Here is a 19,251-nt window from a genome sequence, read left to right on the forward strand (position 1 = left end):
GATCACTATACATACTTGATAAATTAACAAGAGCCAAAAGAGGTATAATAACATACTGAGCTACAGATATACAGAGACACGAGATCACTATACATACGTGACAAATTAACAACAGCCATAGAGGTATTATAACAAAAAGTGACAGACAGACACCATGAGATCACTATACATACTGGACAAATTAACAAAAGCCATAGAGGTATTATAACATAAAGTGTGACGGACAGACAGTCACACACGAGATCACTATGCAAACTTGACAAATTAACAAGGGCTGTAGAGGTATAATAACCTAACGTGCGACAGAGAGACAGACACGAGATCACTGTGCATACTTGACAAATCAAGATGAGCCGTAGAGATATAAAAACATCAAGTGTGACAAACAGACAAACACGAGATCACTATAAATTTTTGACAAATTAACAAGACCCATAGAGGTATAATAACCTAAGGTGCGACAGAGAGACAGAGAGACACAAGATCATTATAACATACTTGACAAATTAACAAGAGCCATAGAGGTATTATAACATAAAGTGTGACAGACAGACACCATGAGATCACTATACATACTTGACAAATCAATCAGACCAATAGAGGTATAATAACCTAACGTGAGACAGACAGAGAGAGAGACAAGAGTTCACTATACACTCTTGACAATTAACAAGAGTATGTGAGGTATAATAATAAAAAGTGCGACAGACGGTGAAAACACGAGATCACTGTATATACTTGATAAATTAACAAGAGCCATAGAAGTATAATAACCTAAAGTGTGACAGACAGACACACCGGAGTTCAATATACATAGTTGACAAATTAACAAGAGCCATAGAGGTATAATCACCTAACGTGAGACAGACAGACACAAGATCACAATACATACCTGACAAATTAACGAGAGCCATAGAGATATAATAACCTAATGTGCTACAGACAGACAGACAGACACAAGATCACTATACATACTCGACAAATCAACGAGAGCAATAGAGGTATAATAACTAACGTGCGACAGACAGACAGACACGAGATCACTATGCATACTTGACAAATTAACAAGGGCCGTAGAGGTATAATAACCTAACGTGCGATAGAGAGACAGACACAAGATCACTATGCATACTTGACTAATTAAAAACCAAAAAAAATTGTATCGCAAATGTGACAGTTCTAACATCGTTGGGAATTTTAGACCCGTCTAGAAATTAACGCTATCTTGCCTGTATCAATTTGATCCGATGGAGCAGTGTAGCGAATAGAGTCTTCACATTCTGAGACTGAGATATATAATTTAATTTTTACCCAATTTAAAGACACCTTTCTCTTTGACTTCACTATTATTTGTGGTCAAATTTTCGTTAAAATCTATTAAGCCATGTTGGATATATTGCCCTTTTTCAACATTTTTTTGCTATTTTTAGCTCACCTTGTTGAAGGCCATGTGAGCTATTACCATCACATGGCGTCTGTCGTCGTCCGTCGTTGTCTTCCGTTGTCTTCGTTAGCAATTTTTCAAAACTCTTCTCCTCTGAAACTACTTGGCCAATTGGAACCAAACTTGGTATGAATGTTTCCTGGGTTATCCTGCAGAGAACTAATGTGGGGATTTTTGATCCGTCATAAAACATGGCCGCCGTTACTAAAAATAGAAGATAGGGGTCAGACATTAGTTTTTCGCATATATCTCCAAAACCATTAGGTTTAGCCAAATTCTGACATGGGGTAAATATGTTCAGCATGAAGAGATCAATTTGTGGTCAAATTTTCATTTTAATCCGTTCAGCCATGTTGGAGTTAATGCCCTTTTTTGATTTTTTTTTTTTGCTATTTTTAATGTTGATTCTTTCAAAAATCTTCTCCTATGACACTACTTGACCAATTGGAACCAAACTTGGTATGACTATTCCTTGGGTATCCCGCAGAGAACCGATGTGGGGATTTTTGATCCGTCAAAAAACATGGCCGCCGTTACTAAAATTAGAACATAGGAATCAGACAGTAGTTTTTTGCATATATCTCCAAAACCGTTAGGTTTAGCCAAATTATTTTAATAGCTGAAATAATCAATTAATCAACCTTTTACATTTGTAACTACCTCATCTTTTTTTTAATTGGGAAAATATGCCTCATTTTTCAAAATTGAGAAATTTGAATTAACCATACACAAACTAGGATTTTTCATTACAATAATTAATTTTATAGAGAATTTCAAGTAAAAGATATATGCCAAATTCTACCCTTTGACTACCAATTCGTAAATAGTTAATTTTAGTTTGGGTTGTTTAAGCCATTTTTTAAACCCCAACAATTAATAAATCAATAAAAAAAGATTTATTTATTACTAAAATGTGAACAAACTGTATCATGATAAACATGATAAAGTATTTTGGCTTTATATAACTTTTTTCATAGGCAAATATATATCATCGGTATAGAAATGGAAGAGTAGTCAAGAGACCAGAAATTCTAGCGGTATAAAAAACTGAACATTCGACTAATACATTTTCTCGAGTTTATTATTGATTACAAAGTAAGCATAAATTCATATAACATTTGTTTAAGACGAATTTATATAACCAAAGCACAAGAAAATGCACACTGTTTGTTGTTAAAAACCCAAAGGGAAAACATTACAGAAAGGAATAATAACCAAAGTACAATTTGTAAAAATCTAATTCCATGGAAAAACATAAATTATTTTGCAATGTATCCATCTTTAATATTGTATCTGCCTCTGTCTGTTTATCACGCTTTTGATGTAGACACATATCATGGCAATGCACGAAGAAATATTCCTCTTAAATGAATTGAATTTGTATAAGCCATAAACAGTTATTAAATACATGAACTTACCATTTCCCTCTGAATTAACAAGTCAAGAATGGTTTGAAATATTCAAGAACAGGCAACATTTTGTCTAATTTTTGAATTGATCAGCGTCAGTCAATAATGTCCCTTGAGTTTATCTTTAATTAACCTTGTCTGAAAAAAAAAAACTGTATAATTTTGTTCATGTATATGAACAATCTATTTATATATAATGTATACTGAGAGCCGACGAAAACGCAACACTAATATTTCTTTAAATATACATATTTAACAACAGACAATAAATATTGAAAATTAAACGTCTTTAGCAACTAATCACAGTCCGCTTGCTTTGAAAATAAATGACGGACACGGCATCAGCAATATACAGATGCAAACTCACAGTGTCAATATTTGATGTGTCCACCGTGTGATCCAACACCAGCCCTGCATTTTCGCGTCATTGACCTTATTAGGCGTTGAATACGAGCCTGAGTATTGTTCTCCCACTTATTAAGTGCAGCCTTAAGTTGGCGCAACGTGATTGGCTGTATCTGACGGCGCCTTACAGCACGTCCAAGATGGTCAAACAAGTGTTCGATGGGACTCAAATATGGGGAATACGCTTGCAACGGAATTGTTCGTACATTCCAATTCAGACAGTTCGAAGTTATGCGTGCTACGTTCGCATGTGCTTTTTCCTACTTTTAAATGATCATATCCTGATGCCTACGGAAGAACAGTATAATTGTAGTTTGTAACACCTCATCAATATAGCGCTGAGTTGTTAAATTGCCATTTATCGCTACAAGGGGGTTCTGTGGTTCAAGGAAATGCCACTCCACACCAAGACACTGCCACCACTCCAACAATCAGTCTCAACAATTGTTGAAGGCGAGCAGCTCATTCGTCGGGCAATCTCTGGAAAGTCCTCTTGCAACTGTATCCCAAAGTTCAGGGCGCTAGTTGTCTGAAACCCTGATAGTTGATAAGATAAGCAAGAAGGCGGCTGAATGCAATGATGTGTGGAAAATTTTAAACCTTCGTCAAGCTTTTAAAAACATCAGTTACAAAATCAGTCGTGCTTGCATTCGCGCCAAATTGCCTTGCTCATGCATAATATAGAGTATGGAATTAAACAGTTGTTTTTAAGAATCATTATCGATATGGAATTTTGTCTTAAGTTCTGAACAAATACACTTAACTCTTTCTTAAATCAGAACTTTTTGGGCAAAATATTAGATGTAATCCAGGGACAACGACCAGACGTACACATCAGCGAACATAAAGTAACTAAAATTATACATACAAAGTAACAAAAGCAAATGAGCAACTCGGACTCCACTAAAAACTGGGAGCATGGACCAGGTGCACCAGTAGGGTAAGTGTCCTCTGCCTGCTTTTCTATAAACACCCGCCGAGTTGCTCATAAAAAGTCATGTCAGGGGTAGACAAACGAGGAAAGGAAAACTATGTTTTATTTTTAGATAGACAATGTTCTTTGTTATTTATGGCTTAATATTTTTGCGATTAAAGTTAATATATGTGGTTCTTTGTTTCAAACTGAACTAGAGCTGATAACCTTTTCCTGGTAATCTTATTATTTCCTATCAAGTTTGTTTTCATATTTTCATTTTAACCCGCGCTTTTTAAAATGTACCAAAGCCTGCAATCTGACATTTGATACTGGCGGTGTTCAATTAACCATGCATAACAATTTAACAAAATAAGGCGATGTTTTATACAAGAAGGAAAATTCAAATACTTGTTCGCCACATCACTATGCTAATTTTCATCTGTGTCAGGTTCATGTAACGATGACGTCAATAGTGTACAAATAGCCGGGACAAGAAGAATGGTACTGCAATTGATATTGAGTTGTTATTATTCGCCTACTCTTTATTTGTGCGTTTTGTATTGATTATTTCAGGTTTTTATTTTTTTGTGTGTGTGGATATTTCCATCTATAACGGAAATAGGTTTGGTCTATATGTCAAAGAAAAAACAACCCTACCGGGATGAAAATATCAGACCAAGGCAATACATTACAATATAAATAATAGAAAATGTGTTCAATTAAATTGAAAAGGATTTTTACCGATCTCATTTCTAACATTTTGAAAGATGATGATAAAACATTTTAAGGTATCGTTGGATATTGGCAAACATGTGACTTTTTTAACATTGCATGCTGTGTAGTATCGACCAGTAGAATTATCACTTTACTAGCATTCACGTAAACATCGCAACATTATTTTTATTTTAGTTATAAGGTCCCAAAAAGGCGTCCGCAAAAAATAAAACATTTTTCTGTCCGATTTGAACTTTTGTATCGGATTCCGTATGAAATACCGTGAAAATGCCTGTCTGCTTATTTTAATCAGATTTAAGATATCTCTTACAGTTTTTGAATTATGAAGGACCAAATACGGTCGGTCAAAGACATATTTTATTAGGGGTTCCAGCAGTTCCTTTTTTTCAATCAGATTAACATTTCTTAGAAATCGAAGGCAAAGGCCTCTGATTAGCATCCTTAAATCATCTTTTTTAATTCACCTGAATTTCAAATGTTTTGCCTATATTAGGCGCGAATGAGTGAATGAGTCAATGATATGCTATCTTATCAATGTATTATTTATCGTTTATACTAATGTAAATAACTTTTAGCCCTTATTAGTAACAACTCAGGATTCTCACTTCTACTACTTCCAAAGGTAAAAAAGGTAGGTGAGAACCCCTTTAGGTCTCATAATTTTGTGCATATCTAAATATTTGATTAAAGCTGATTTCCAAGTAGTGGTGGTATCAAAAAATGGTCACAAACACTGAATACAAACTTTTTTTCTGACAAGATTTAAGACGTTATTAAGAAAGATAGTATGCATTTATGAAACTTTTACAAAAACCTTAAACTTAAATATTTCTGCAATTTTCTCGGCGGGTGTTTCTAGAAAAGCAGAGGACGCTTACCCTACTGGTGCACCCGGTCCATTCTCCCAGTTTTTAGTGGAGCCTAAGTTGCTCATTTACCTTTGTTACTTTGTATGTATGATTTTAGTTACTGTATGTTCTTTGTTGTGTATGTCTGTTTTCCATGTCTGGTCGTTGTCCCTGGATTACATTCTTTTGATTACCGCTATAACCTTGGTTCCCTTGATTACTCTTTCACACGTTGCTATTACTAGCTCCTTAAATGGATAATAACTCTAGGTATCCAATATCATTGTTTTGTAAATTTGCTTTACCTTAAACTATAGCAATTTGTTTATCATGTGTAAAGTGCAAACAATGGGCTAATATATTACAAGCATGGGAAGAATAATAAAGCCGTAATTTCGTTAAAAAATAATACTGCCGAGAGTATTTCGATGCATTGTTAAGGGAATGGAAGTATATACAAAGTGTCAAAAGCAAATGAGCAACGCGGACTCCACTAAAAACTGGGAGCATGGACCAGATCCACTGGCAGGGTAAGTGTCCTCTGCTTTTCTAGAAACTTTCGCCGATTTGCTCATAAAAAGACAAGTCCGGGGTAGTCAAATGAGGAAAAGAAAACTATGCAACGTTGAACAAATCAGTTTTCATATCACAGATGTATACACCGTAACGATCAACGAGTTCATGATGACAACCATTAAACTTCTGTAGTGATGACTTTAATTTTGTAGCAACATAACCTTGTTCCAGAAGCCTAATTCTGCGTAGTTTCGGCAAGCTCTGGCATAACGTATGAGTTGTGATATAAACACTCCATACGCAGGTGCTGAAAGGATGCTGCCACCGATGAAAGGAAAGTTGACAATTCTGAATGTAAAGTCATCTCGTTTGTCGTAAAGTTTGGTCAATAGTTTTCCTTTACCGTCGATTTCTAAGTGAAGGTCAAGATATCAGGCTCACTTCACAGTGTATGTAGTATCCTTTATCTCATTTTCTCTTTGGAAAAGACGATGTATCAAATCCCAAAAAATTTGGATTGTTTAAAGATAATACGTCATCTATATAGCGGAAACTGAGATTAAAGGAACTAGGTAAACAGTATTTTTTTTTCGGATCAGATCAGTTTTAAAGTCAGCCGCATAAGAGTGAAGGAAAAGGTAAGCAAGTAGAGGAGCGCAATTTGTTCCCATTGGAATGCCGACTGTTTGTTGAAAAACGCGTCAATCACACTGTACAAATATGTTGTCGATTAAAAATTCCAACATTTTGTAAATATCTTCTTCTGTATATTTGGAAGATGATTTGAATTATTTCTTACAAAGTATGAGAAACCTCTACCAAAAACTATATACTTGTATCTATGTGTACCATCGTTTTTGAAAAGGTTTTAAATCGGGATTTTAACTGAGTATACGGAATAGAAGTATACAGTGTTGACAAATGCGATTAACTTCTGAAATTAGTCCCGAACTGATTGACTTCGAAAAATCTTTCGAATTTTTCAGGTTTGGTGATACATTTTGCAGATCCAGCTATGTAACGTTGTTTGTATGGGTTCTTGTTTTGAGTTTAAGAATACAGTACATAGACGGTAAATCACAACCATCGTCTTTGGTAGAGAGACCGAAAGAGGATAGCACAGATTTACGATTTTCTACAATTTCTTCTTTGGAGAGTGTGGTAGCATTTTAGATCTTATCACTGCTATTATTTTCTACGTCTACCTTTAGGCCCAACCACGAAATTTGGTTCACAACGAAAAGGAGTTTTCCTTTGATGTGTATACCAAACCCCTCAAAACCACGAATTTAAGATTCTACGAACATGTGTTTCTGCCCTAATCAACAAAAATTGGTATCCACGAATTAGAGTACTCTCGCTGTAGTAACTTCAACTGATGTTTTTAACACTTCCAGTAATTCACTCTTTTAAATAGAAAATGAAATATATATATGAAATGTAATAATATTGCAAAACATTTAATTAGAAAAAAACAAAGCAAAACACGAGTAGAATGTATGAATCTTTAATTCGCAAGAAGAAGGGGATTCTTTATTTGGAAAACAAGCATTAGGATTTAATGCTAAATAGTTGAAAAAGTAGTACATTGCAAATATCTGGAATTTGGTGGTACCCATTTCATGGCATCTCCTATTTTATTCTATTCATTCTACCCCGGACTTGACTTTTTATGAGCAACTCGGCGGGTGTTTCTAGAAAAGAAGAGGACGCTTACCCTTGGTTCCCTTGATTACTCTTAAACAGAAATGTATAGATACTTATTCTCGTTAACTAAAGGTCGTAATTTTCTAAAATTCTAAATTCTAAATTGTTTGCACCGTTGTAGTTTTATCTTAATAAGGCCTCTCGAACATGTATGTTGCTGCAAGATGAAAGTCGTAACCAGAAGTTTTATGAACTTGTGGATTGTTGTTGTCCATCTATTCATTCACTGATTTGTTCACCATGTGATAGATTTACTTCCCTACATTGACTACGGTTTGACAAAATATTTTAAAGGCAACACGGTTGGCGTTTATAAAAAAGGAGAAGACGCCTACTCTTCCGGTGCACCTGGTCCATTATGTCAGTGTTTAGTGATATCCGGATTGTACATTGTTTATATGTACGTGTTGTTATGGTTATTTCATGTTGTTTAATGTGTGTTTCCATATATTCTTTTGATTATCGCTTTAACCTGGGTATCATTTATTGCTCAATCATTTGCACATTGATCATGATGCAAGGTATCATGAATTGGTAGAATGTTTCACATAGTGTATATACTGTACTTTACGGTTTAATGTTTCATATGTACACTGTATTATTGCCTTATGCTGAGTATGACATGTCAACCCGGAAGAGCAGTTTATTTGAATTTAAGGTAAGTTTTTATCTTATTCCATACTGTAACGTTGCCTTCTAATTTTATTCTGAACTATTATAGTAATACGCTGCAAATCAAATTATTCCAAAAGATTAAATAAAACTAATCATGAATCATGAACAATTTTCACCAAAGCTAGGTAAACAACGTTTCATCAACGTTTTGATGAGGGACACATCATCATTGGTGCAGGAAAATAAAAAATAAAAATTAAATAATGCATCGATAGCACATAATTTATTTTGATGTAGTTAAGATATTCAAACTAATGTAATACCAACTAAAATACTAACTGTGTTTAAAGGAGAATTGCTTTTTTTTTTCATATGAAACATGTCGTTATTAATTATACTTGGTACATTGCAAAAACATGTGAATTGGTCTAGGAAGTATTGAAATTTTGAAAAGTATCGGTGAAACTTCGAAAAATATTGGTAAAATGTACTTTATTTTTTTTTTTTTTTATGAAATTCAGATATCATCTAACTGCTCTAATTATGAAATGTCACAAATATTAATTAGTAAAATTTCCATATTTTTTTATATATAAATATGCCTTTGATTAACACTTTATCTTTGGTCAATGCCATAACATTTTCAATAGTATTTGTAAAATACAGTCTATATTGATTTAATTAAGCTATTGAAACTAGTGTGGAACCACTTTATTAGTCTGAAAAAAAAAGAAAAAAAGAAAACATTGCATTTTAGATATGAAAAAAAAATCATTTAATCTCAGTTTCCGCTATATAGATAACGTATTATCCTTAAACAAACCTAGTTTCGGGGATTTGATACATTGTATTTAACCCCAAAGAACTTGAGATGAAGGATACTACAAACACTGTGAAGTCAGTCTTGACCTACACTTAGATATTCCTATGGTAAAGGAAAACTACTGACCAAACTATACGACAAACACAATGACTTTCTTTCCTTGTTGTCAATTTTCCTTTCATCTGTGGAAACATCCTTTCAGGATTTGCGTATGCAAATTACAACTCATACATTATACCAGAGTTTGTCGTTACTACGTAGACTTTTTATTTTATGCTATACTTCTTACAATGAGGCTTTTGGAACAGGGTTATGTTGCTACAAGATTGAAGTCATCACTACAGAGGTTTTATGGTCGTCATCATGAAATCGTGGATCATTATGATGTATCCATCTGCACAATGGAAACTGAATTGATTGTGTAACGTGTCATAGTTTTCCTTTCCTGTGCAATCTACCAAGAACTTGACTTTTATGAGCAACTTGGGTGTTTCTGGTAAAGCAGAGAATGCTTACAATACCGGTGCACCTGTTCCATACTCCCAGGTTTTCTCGTTTACCTTTGTTACATTGTATGTTGTATTTTTGGTTATCTATGTTCTTCACTGTGTGTGTGCTTTCCATGTCGTGTATTTGTACCTGAATTGTATCGTTTTGATTTCCGCTAGAATCTTGGTTCCCTTAGAGTCTGTTTCATTTTAAACGGAACATTTGCATTGCTCTGGGAGAATGAACATATTGAAATTTCATGAAGTTGCGGTAAATATTCTCTATTTTGATGTAATTATGATATTTTAAAAAAGCGATATTATCGTTTTTGTTTACACAAATAATACATTGCATTTAATTAAAAATATCATCTATTATTATACATGGTACGTGGCAAAAACATTTTTTATTCTCTGGAAGTATGCATATATTCAAACTTCAAAAGCTTGGGGTAAAATATACTCATTTTTTATGAGAGTCAGTATTTTTTACTTGTGCGATACCATCAAATGGCTCTGAGCATGACAATAATGGGATTTTAATTGACAAATGTCCATATTTGATTAATGTGGATCAGGAAACGTACATTTGCACTGGTCCAGTAGAATAAGAATATCTAAATGTTTAAAATATTGATAACATATATTCTATTTTGATGAATTATGCCAATTATACTAATGCGATACCTTCTTGTTTGTCTTGAAAAATGCCATGATACATTTCGAAAACATTATCACTGCTCTTGATTTGCTCTTGTATAATACAAACTATCGTGATTTCAGAGCGTATTGGTAAAATATACTTTATTCGATGTAATTAAGATATTTAAAAATATAGAATATCATATAATTTGTCTAGAAAAGAAAACGTTGCAATTTTATAAGAAAAAATGTCATTTTTTAATTATCATACACGATATATTGCAAACACATTTGAGTTGCTCTAGGAGTGTACAAATATTGAATTTTCATGAAGTTGAGGTAAAATATATTAACTTTTTTTTTAAATTCAGTATTTTTGACTGATGTAATATCATATAATTGCCCTTTGCATGAACAAAACATATTTTTCAGTGTACAATATCCAAATTTGTTATATATGGATCACGCGGAACACATTATCTTTGGTCGTGGAGAATAAAAATATCATAATTTCATAAAGTTTCGGTAAAACATACTATTTTGATGTAATTAAACCATAAAATCTAATGAGATATCATCTTAATTTAAAAAAAAAATCATTACTGAGATTTATGAGACACAAAAACAAATGTGTTTGCTAGATAAGTTAAATTATAAGAGTATGCGTAAACATTACACTATCTTGTTTCACAACACATGCACATACTTTTTATTATTTTATCTACCATTACCGCTTAAGATTGATATCAGATTTTGAACATACGATATTCTTGCATACGGTTGAGACTTTAGGAAAAAAAACACATGCACGGTTCAATCACAGTGGATATAAATAGAAGATATGTGGTATACGGTACTATTTTATTACAGTTTCTTTTCGAATGTCTTTTGTGCACTTAATCACTCATTATTTTTTCTTGTCAGAGTTACTTAATGATTTCCGAGATGATAACAGAGTACGTCCTGTTGTATCCCTTTCTAACGTGTACCGTTTAAACATTTTATGATTGAAAGTTACAATCAACACCGGATTAACTGCGCTGTTCAAGGGAGCAAATGCGTTTGGAATGTAGAAAGACGCACAACTACGGGACTTTCGAAAGATAAATCTATTGAAGACTATGGAAAAGCTATATGGTACCCAGCAAATAATGAATGCTACAAATAGAGAAAAGTTGGCAATCATTTATTATTTGTTAAGTTCCTGCCTATATAGTTCAAATTCAGTGATATCAGCGATAACTACCACTTTTCCTGCACGAGTTTAAGATAAACACATCTTAATGGAGAATGAAAAAGGGCTAATATATTGTATTGTCAGGTTGATATAACTGTATCAGTATACGTTTATGATATTTGTACAGACTTATGTGGTTTTAATTTTTGTAACATTGATTAAACATTAAGGAAAATTGATCTTAGAATCGAACATATATCGCATTGTATATATTTATTATATTTCTTTGGCTGGGGTTTTGTATTGTAATTATTGTAATACGTACCGAGTCCAACCACTACAGCTACAAGTATACTTCGTCTTTCTGCCTTCCGAAGGGAATGAAACTGGTTGTGGTTTACTAACAAACGGAAGTGTACAATAAAATGTAAATGATTGACTTATCATACAGTTTAACGCAATGCCTGATTTAAAGTGTTGAAAGAGTGGCGCTGCATCATGCCATTGAAAGAGCAATTTGTTTCCATGTGTCAAAAAAATCAACTATCAGACTTGAATTCAATGAATAATTTATTACCACTTATGACGACAAAACGCAAATGTTGAGATAATAGGATATTCTAATAAGAAAACACATTGCTCCTGAAATTATAAATCATTTCTTTGGTAACTGGTATTCTATTATTTGAATTTTGGAATCATAACTCCTTTTTAACTGGAACAAGATTATGTTGCTACAAGACTGAAGTCATCACTACAGAAGTTTTATGGTCGTCATCATGAACTCGTTGGTCGTTATGGTGTATCCATCTGCACCATGAAAACTGATTTATTCAACGGGTCATAGTTTTCCTTTCCTCGCTTGTCTACTCCGGACTTGACTTTTTCTGAGTAAATCGGCGGGTGTTTCTAGAAAAGCAGAGGACGCTTACCCTACCTGGTCCATGCTCCAAGTTTTTAGTGGAGTCCGCGTTGCTCATTTGCTTTTGTTACTTTGTATGTATGGTTTTAGTTACTTTATGTTCTTTGTTTTACATGTCTGGTCTTTGTCCATAAATCACGTTCTTTTGATTACTGCTATAACCTTGGTTTCCTTGATTACTCATAACTGATTATTCATCAAGAAAGAAAACGTACATTACCTTTAGTGTCTTCAGATTTAGTACTTGTACGATTGTCAAAAATTTTTGGACCCTTTATCCCTGTCCTGATGATGTTAACTATAAAACTATACACTATTATTAAAATTACGGCGGGTATAAATGTCATCAAAGTCATCTGTATAGGTAGATAAATCTGAAAATAGAGGTGAATCATGTTTTTATCAGTACAAGTGCAGTAAAAAGACATTTCTGATTAGCAAGTTAGTAAGTACTTTTTTTCGTATTTAAAGTCGGGTCAATGTGTTACATATAACAAATAAGATAAGCTCCCAGAAGCTTTTCTACCGACCAAATATTAGTACTGAATATTTTGATGAAATTATGTCATTGATCATGGGGATTAATAATTCAAAATTAGAAAAAAAAACAGTTAATGCATATACAAAGATTTGGGGGTATCGATTAAAAGGATATTTGTTTTCTATATGATTAACAACCAATTGTCCTTTTTCATTGCACAAAAAAACAAGTTGCTTGAAATTCTCAAACTAAAGTAAAATGATTTGAATTTTGTTTAAAATCTCACTTGTCTTTATGCACAGGTCAAAAGTAAAACTCCATTAGTTTCAAATTTTAATCGAATAAAACAGCATATCACTTCATAACCACGACAAATACGATTATATCTGCGTTTATAGAGACTTGGATTATTCAGCATAAAGTTTGTTACAGGGCCCGTTGGAACCGTAATGTTTGAAGCAAAAAAAATAAGATTTTAACACTTCTACTGGTCCATGGTTCCTAGTTTTACGTGGAATCCGAGTTGCTTATTTACTTTTGTGACTTCGTATGTATTAGTTTAGTTACTTGATGTTTTGTGTGTGTTTGTCTGGTTTTCATGTCTGATCTATGTCCCTGGATAACATTTGTTTTATTTCTGCTTGATCATTGTTTTCTTGATTACGATATCATTATCTGCAATTTTGTAGGATTTATTAAAATGATGTTCCTTTGTTGTTTTATATCTAAAATTTGCCTTTTAAGTACATTTTTAAATATATATTGCAAAATATATTAATTTTCCTATTGTTCAAATTTTCGCTTCGTTCGCAGTGGAGGGAAAACCGCGAAAAGTTGTACCGGAGGAATGAATTTACCACTATTTTACCCCTATCATTATTTCAAACCACGAAAATTGATACCCGCGAATATGTTCATTTGACGGAAGTCGCGAAGATTAGCTACAGTGGAAATTAATACGTTTACATAATTTCCTTTCGTTTGTCCTCTCGTCATAACCATTGCGTTCAGACAAGACTGTAAAACCTGGAGTTTGTAACACAATTTTAAATGGATTTTATTTCCTTAGATAATTACATACATCTCCATATTTTCCACTGAAGAACGGTGTGCACCAGACCTTCCCACTGTATACTATTATTCCACTTTTGAGATAGGGCAAGCTAAACAGAACAGCAAATATCCATGGAAATATTATCATTGCGTATCTGTTTCTTTTATTCGTTCTTCCAGGCCACAGTGGCTTCCATAGAGCAATAAGTCGGTCATAACACATGGACAAAAGAATGTAGGTTGATGCAAAGAGAGCCACTTGTTGTGAATATAGAAATGCTCGGCAGGTGTGTTCTCCATACGTCCAATCTGTAAGAAGCTGAATTGTTCTTGTGAAATCGTGAAAAGTGGCTACAGCTAAATCTGTCATAAAATAAAAGTTAAAAAATACAATAAACCATTGTTGTATGTAAAAACATGAAAGCAACAATTTCAAAACTTTCACTATAATTTTCGGTCAAACAAGGTTTCTAGGTGTAGGAAATTTGATTCAAATTAACAAATTATGAATGTTGTTGTTAACAACTGAAGTCATCAATAAATACTTATGTAAATTAAAATAAATATATCTTATATTTATTGAGAGCAAAGGACGTTACACATGTTTGTGCTTATCATGTCCTACCAGTGACTGCTAGATGTAGAATAAGGAGAACTATATTGGTTTTCTTTCTTCGTCTGACTAACAAGACTATCACAGTTCCATTCAATATAAACGTTATGATCCCTTCAATAAGAGTGATCAGACCGGCAGCCCATATCTGTAAACAAATAGATTTGTGTATTGCCCATTCATATTGTATTATTTAAGCAGATTGTTTTGCCTCTAATACACATCGAAATACACGATTACGGAGTCATTACTATATCAATTAATTTTCCAACACGTTTTCATTCAGCTATTAGAAGTATGAAAAAATGTACTTAATTTTCTCAAAGTTAAAACCTATAAAAAATATATGTTCAAAAGATATCCTGCGTTAAAAAGCAATTTGTATCACATCGTTTTCAAATTCAATATATGACAAGTTAATTGTAGAGTGGTGGTAACAGGCAACATCTATTTTAATATCATAATTATATAATATAATAAAAGGAGGTCATAAGTCATTAAATCTATACCCGGAATGAATATCGTACAGAATTTGACAAATATAAAAAAAGAGAAAAACGACACATTAAACTTTAATGTATTTTATGAATGTTATTTCCAGGTCCAGGTAGCAAAAACACTGTCTACTATACATGACACATATGTTGTCGTACCAACAGACAAAGCCCAAAACAACATTGTTTTTGTCTGCAAAACGTTTTACATCCAATGTTTATTATCAGAGAGAGTAATCAAGGGAACCAAGGTTATAGCGGTAATCAAAATAATGTAATCCAGGGACAAAGACCAGACATGGAAAACAGACATACAAAAAAAAGAACATAAAGTAACTAAAATCATACATACAAAGTAACAAAAGTAAATGAGCAACTCGGACTCCACTAAAAACTTGGAGCATGGACCAGGTGCACCGGTAGGGTAAGCGTCCTCTGCTTTTCTAGAAACACGCGCCTTCTCGTATTGAAAAGAAGAATACCAAACAAAACACACCTGTTTCCAAGAATTTATATTTCTGGTTTATAACGTATAAAAGTTATATTATATCGGCTCTTTCTAATAGCTGTTATTTGTCATATATAATTTCATAAAATATCTTTTTCAGAGTGAATTAAGTGGCACTACTGCTAAGAATAATGCAAATGTAATGGGTGAAAAGCCTACAGATTAAAGACCCATAAAACAACTTAATAACAAAACCAAAACAAAAAAAAAAACAAAACAAAACAAAAAAAAACAAAACAAAAAAAAAACAAAAAAAAAAAAGACAAAAAACTAAAGAACAAAAAAAAAAAAAAACCCCAAAAAAATAAAAAAATAAAAAAAATAAAAAAAAATGTATTCTTTATTGCGGTGTATTACATTTTTTCAGATTTTGATTGATTCTTACAAAGACACTACTTAAATGTATTTTAACTGTTACGAAGTGTAATTTTTGTGTTCAGGTTTCAATGTAAAGATATTGACTTAATAAGTACAGTTCTACCTTAAAACCAGACAAAAGAAAAGAACAGGGAGAGTTGTTTTCATGATGTAATAAATGTATTAGAACAGTGTCATTGATTACCCACTGCATGTTTGTTTTTTGACAGAACCCTCTTAAATCAAAAGTATTTTCACCTAGGTACCACTTACCTCTTTTTCACACATATCCGACACTATAGTACTGTTCTGTTCTGTTGTATTCATTTTGTAGTTTGTAGCCTCCGTTTCGATATCTTTGTTAATGATAGATAATCATATTCCAACATGCACGTAAGTATCAAGGAATCGGCACCTTTTATATTCTGGATATACTGTACTACTAATTCGGTAAATACGATACATTTTGATTATTGATAGTTGCATATTGTTGTATTTCAATTCTGTGAAGCAGCACAATGTCTTTAACACACATTTTACTATAATTTTTACACTTCCTTTACCTCAACGGTCTAATATTCATCACTGAAATTTATAACGCAAAGTGATGGCACTTTTGATCATCTCTCCACTATAATTAAACACTATATCCACTTTTATATCCCATTGAAGCTTCTGGTACATGTATTGATCTATATGATTCTACAATGAAAATGATTTGTTGTTCTAAACTGCCAGTCAAATAATTTTAATTGATTACATGTAGTTTGTAAATTATTAGCCACGATAATAGTAATTGTGCATTACATAAAGCAGAAATACTTAACTACTACCATAGTCATGTTATCAACCCATTTCAAGTGAATAAATAGAATTGTAAATAAGCAAGATCTTAACTCGTGTTTGTTATTGTGTTATCCAATGTATTTGAGACAAATTTGTAAATGATCCACAAAATGTGCCCTAGGTTAAGTGTTTCTCTATTGTATTTAAGTTTTAATAATACTTTCTCATTTAATATCCACAGGATTGAACAGAATACAATTTAAACTAAATTATAATGTCATCACCCATAAACCCATCAACCATAAACAGGGAATTTCATTCACTATATGCAATTTTATATCATTTAAGTACATTTGATACGATAAGTATTCGATATAGTAAATTCCTCGTTATTGCTCATAGCTACGCTTGAGGTGTTTATATTTGACATTATATATAATAGTAATTTTGGATAATTGAATCAAAACGAACACGTTTACTGGGAAGGTTAATATTTTTTTTTATTATTTTCTCACATTCAAATGCCAAATTTGAATGCAATTGTGCTCTGTTGTACGTTCATGGACATATCACACTTTTGGGTACAACTAACATTTCAATATAGGATAGAAGCTAGCACTGTCAAGTCATTAGATTGATTGATTGATTGATTATTGGGGTTTAACACCCGATCAGCAATATTTCAGCTATATTCAGACGATGAACATGAAATGGATGATAAAATGAACATGAAATGATAAAATAAAAAAGGGATGGGACGAAAGGATAATAGGGTCGACAAATTTTGATTGCCACTAGAAAAGGGGAGGAATGGGTAAGGCCGGGCAATTTAGCCTCCTGTGGCGGAGCCGTTTGGTTCCTACTCCGGGAGAATACCACAGTAAGGTTTTTTTTAACGTGTGTGGAACGTGGCATCTTTCTCAACACGGTGCACCACTATGGTTTGCGGTCAGGTTTTCCTGACAACCCCAGCATGTAACTCCATTCCACCACCTGGGGCACACAACCCAGTTGCTCTGTGGGCAGAGCACCCTAGCCCCCGGCTAAGGTTCTGAGCACTAATTAGTCGCCTTTTACGACAAGCTTAGCGCTGCTGCAGGCCTATTCTCTTGACACCCGAACCAGCACGGGGCTCCCTTCCTTGAAGATTGGTCTTTACAGTATAGGTCTTATTATTGCTATTATTTTTTTATGTATAACCCCGATAATAAACATTGAATGCAGTGCATTTTGCACACAAAATAAACGTTGAGTTGATTTAGGTTTAGTCTGCTGGCACGACGACATTTCTGTCATTTAAAACTAATGTAGCATTGTTTTAAAATAAACATCTTCACCCAGTCTAAAAAAAGTCCGAATCTGACAACAGACCGGCACACTGAAGGCTGAGATGTCCCTAGAGGAGAATCTTCGCACGCCCACATGTGTATGGATAGTGCTCCGATACTTTTTTAAAAATGTACCTAATCGAACGTTTAGTCAGTGCAAAGATTCCGACTATTCAAAACTAATCCAACCATATTTATCACTTTAAATAAAATATCTAATTACAACGATGAAGAACAATATTGTTATATATCAAAATATTGAATTAAAAATTGCAAGACATACAACATATTTATAACTCACTCTTTCTTCATTAGTATCCTCATGAACAAAACAATAACATAAGAAGACTAACGTCGCAAATCACGAACTTATTCTACGGATTATAATGCAGTTTATCTATGAGTTGTGATATGAAAACTCTACATGAAGGTACTAAAATGTTCTGTATGATCTAACCATTGATGTATAATTGTATAATCGTATATTGTCAATCTCAAAACAAAAGTTACCGAGTCGAAACAATTTTCAGACCAGTTTTCTGTAAGCACCAATGTGGTGTGGAAATGCTTTACCACAGAGTTCGATAATGTTTTTGTACTGATTAATTAATGCATATAAGGACAAAAAAAAGTCATATTTTGTAAGTGTTATTGGGTTGTCATTTAAAACCACACGTACCTGATTTTTTTATGCATAACACATGGTTTTTAGTGTAAAAAATTAGTTGAATTCACAAATTTAGTGCGCAAAAGTGTGAACATATTTCGAGTTCAATACTTAAATTTTCAATTCTACTCATTTGAAACATTCTGAAATTATATAATGTTTACAAAATTCTATTAGGATATTGTGACAAAAGTAAATAACAATTACACACACTATGAAAAATCATGATAAAACGCAGGTATCGAGCAATTTGAGCTTTCGGTTTCCATCCTTTCGCCACAGAATATGAGAAAATTGAATATGATATATTTTTCTAG

At 33.0% G+C, this 19,251-nt stretch overlaps 1 protein-coding gene across 1 annotated transcript; it reads right to left on the reverse strand.

The window, feature by feature from the left end:
- Nucleotides 1-10,767: 10,767 nt before the first annotated feature.
- LOC148596970 (neuropeptide S receptor-like) lies at nt 10,768-16,932 on the reverse strand. Its single transcript, XM_088564096.1, has 6 exons — nt 16,427-16,932; nt 14,807-14,942; nt 14,210-14,544; nt 12,868-13,021; nt 12,051-12,125; nt 10,768-11,706 (listed from the first exon to the last, which is right to left on the reverse strand). The coding sequence occupies exons 1-6, from the start codon at nt 16,478-16,480 to the stop codon at nt 11,456-11,458; spliced, it is 1,005 nt and encodes a 334-aa protein (XP_088420222.1). The 5' UTR covers nt 16,481-16,932; the 3' UTR covers nt 10,768-11,455.
- Nucleotides 16,933-19,251: the final 2,319 nt, after the last annotated feature.

The sequence above is a fragment of the Perna viridis genome, chromosome 15 (genome assembly GCF_037379345.1).
Source record: "Perna viridis isolate PV_CMFRI_1.1 ecotype Kerala chromosome 15, ASM3737934v1, whole genome shotgun sequence".
Lineage (NCBI taxonomy): Eukaryota > Metazoa > Mollusca > Bivalvia > Mytilida > Mytilidae > Perna > Perna viridis.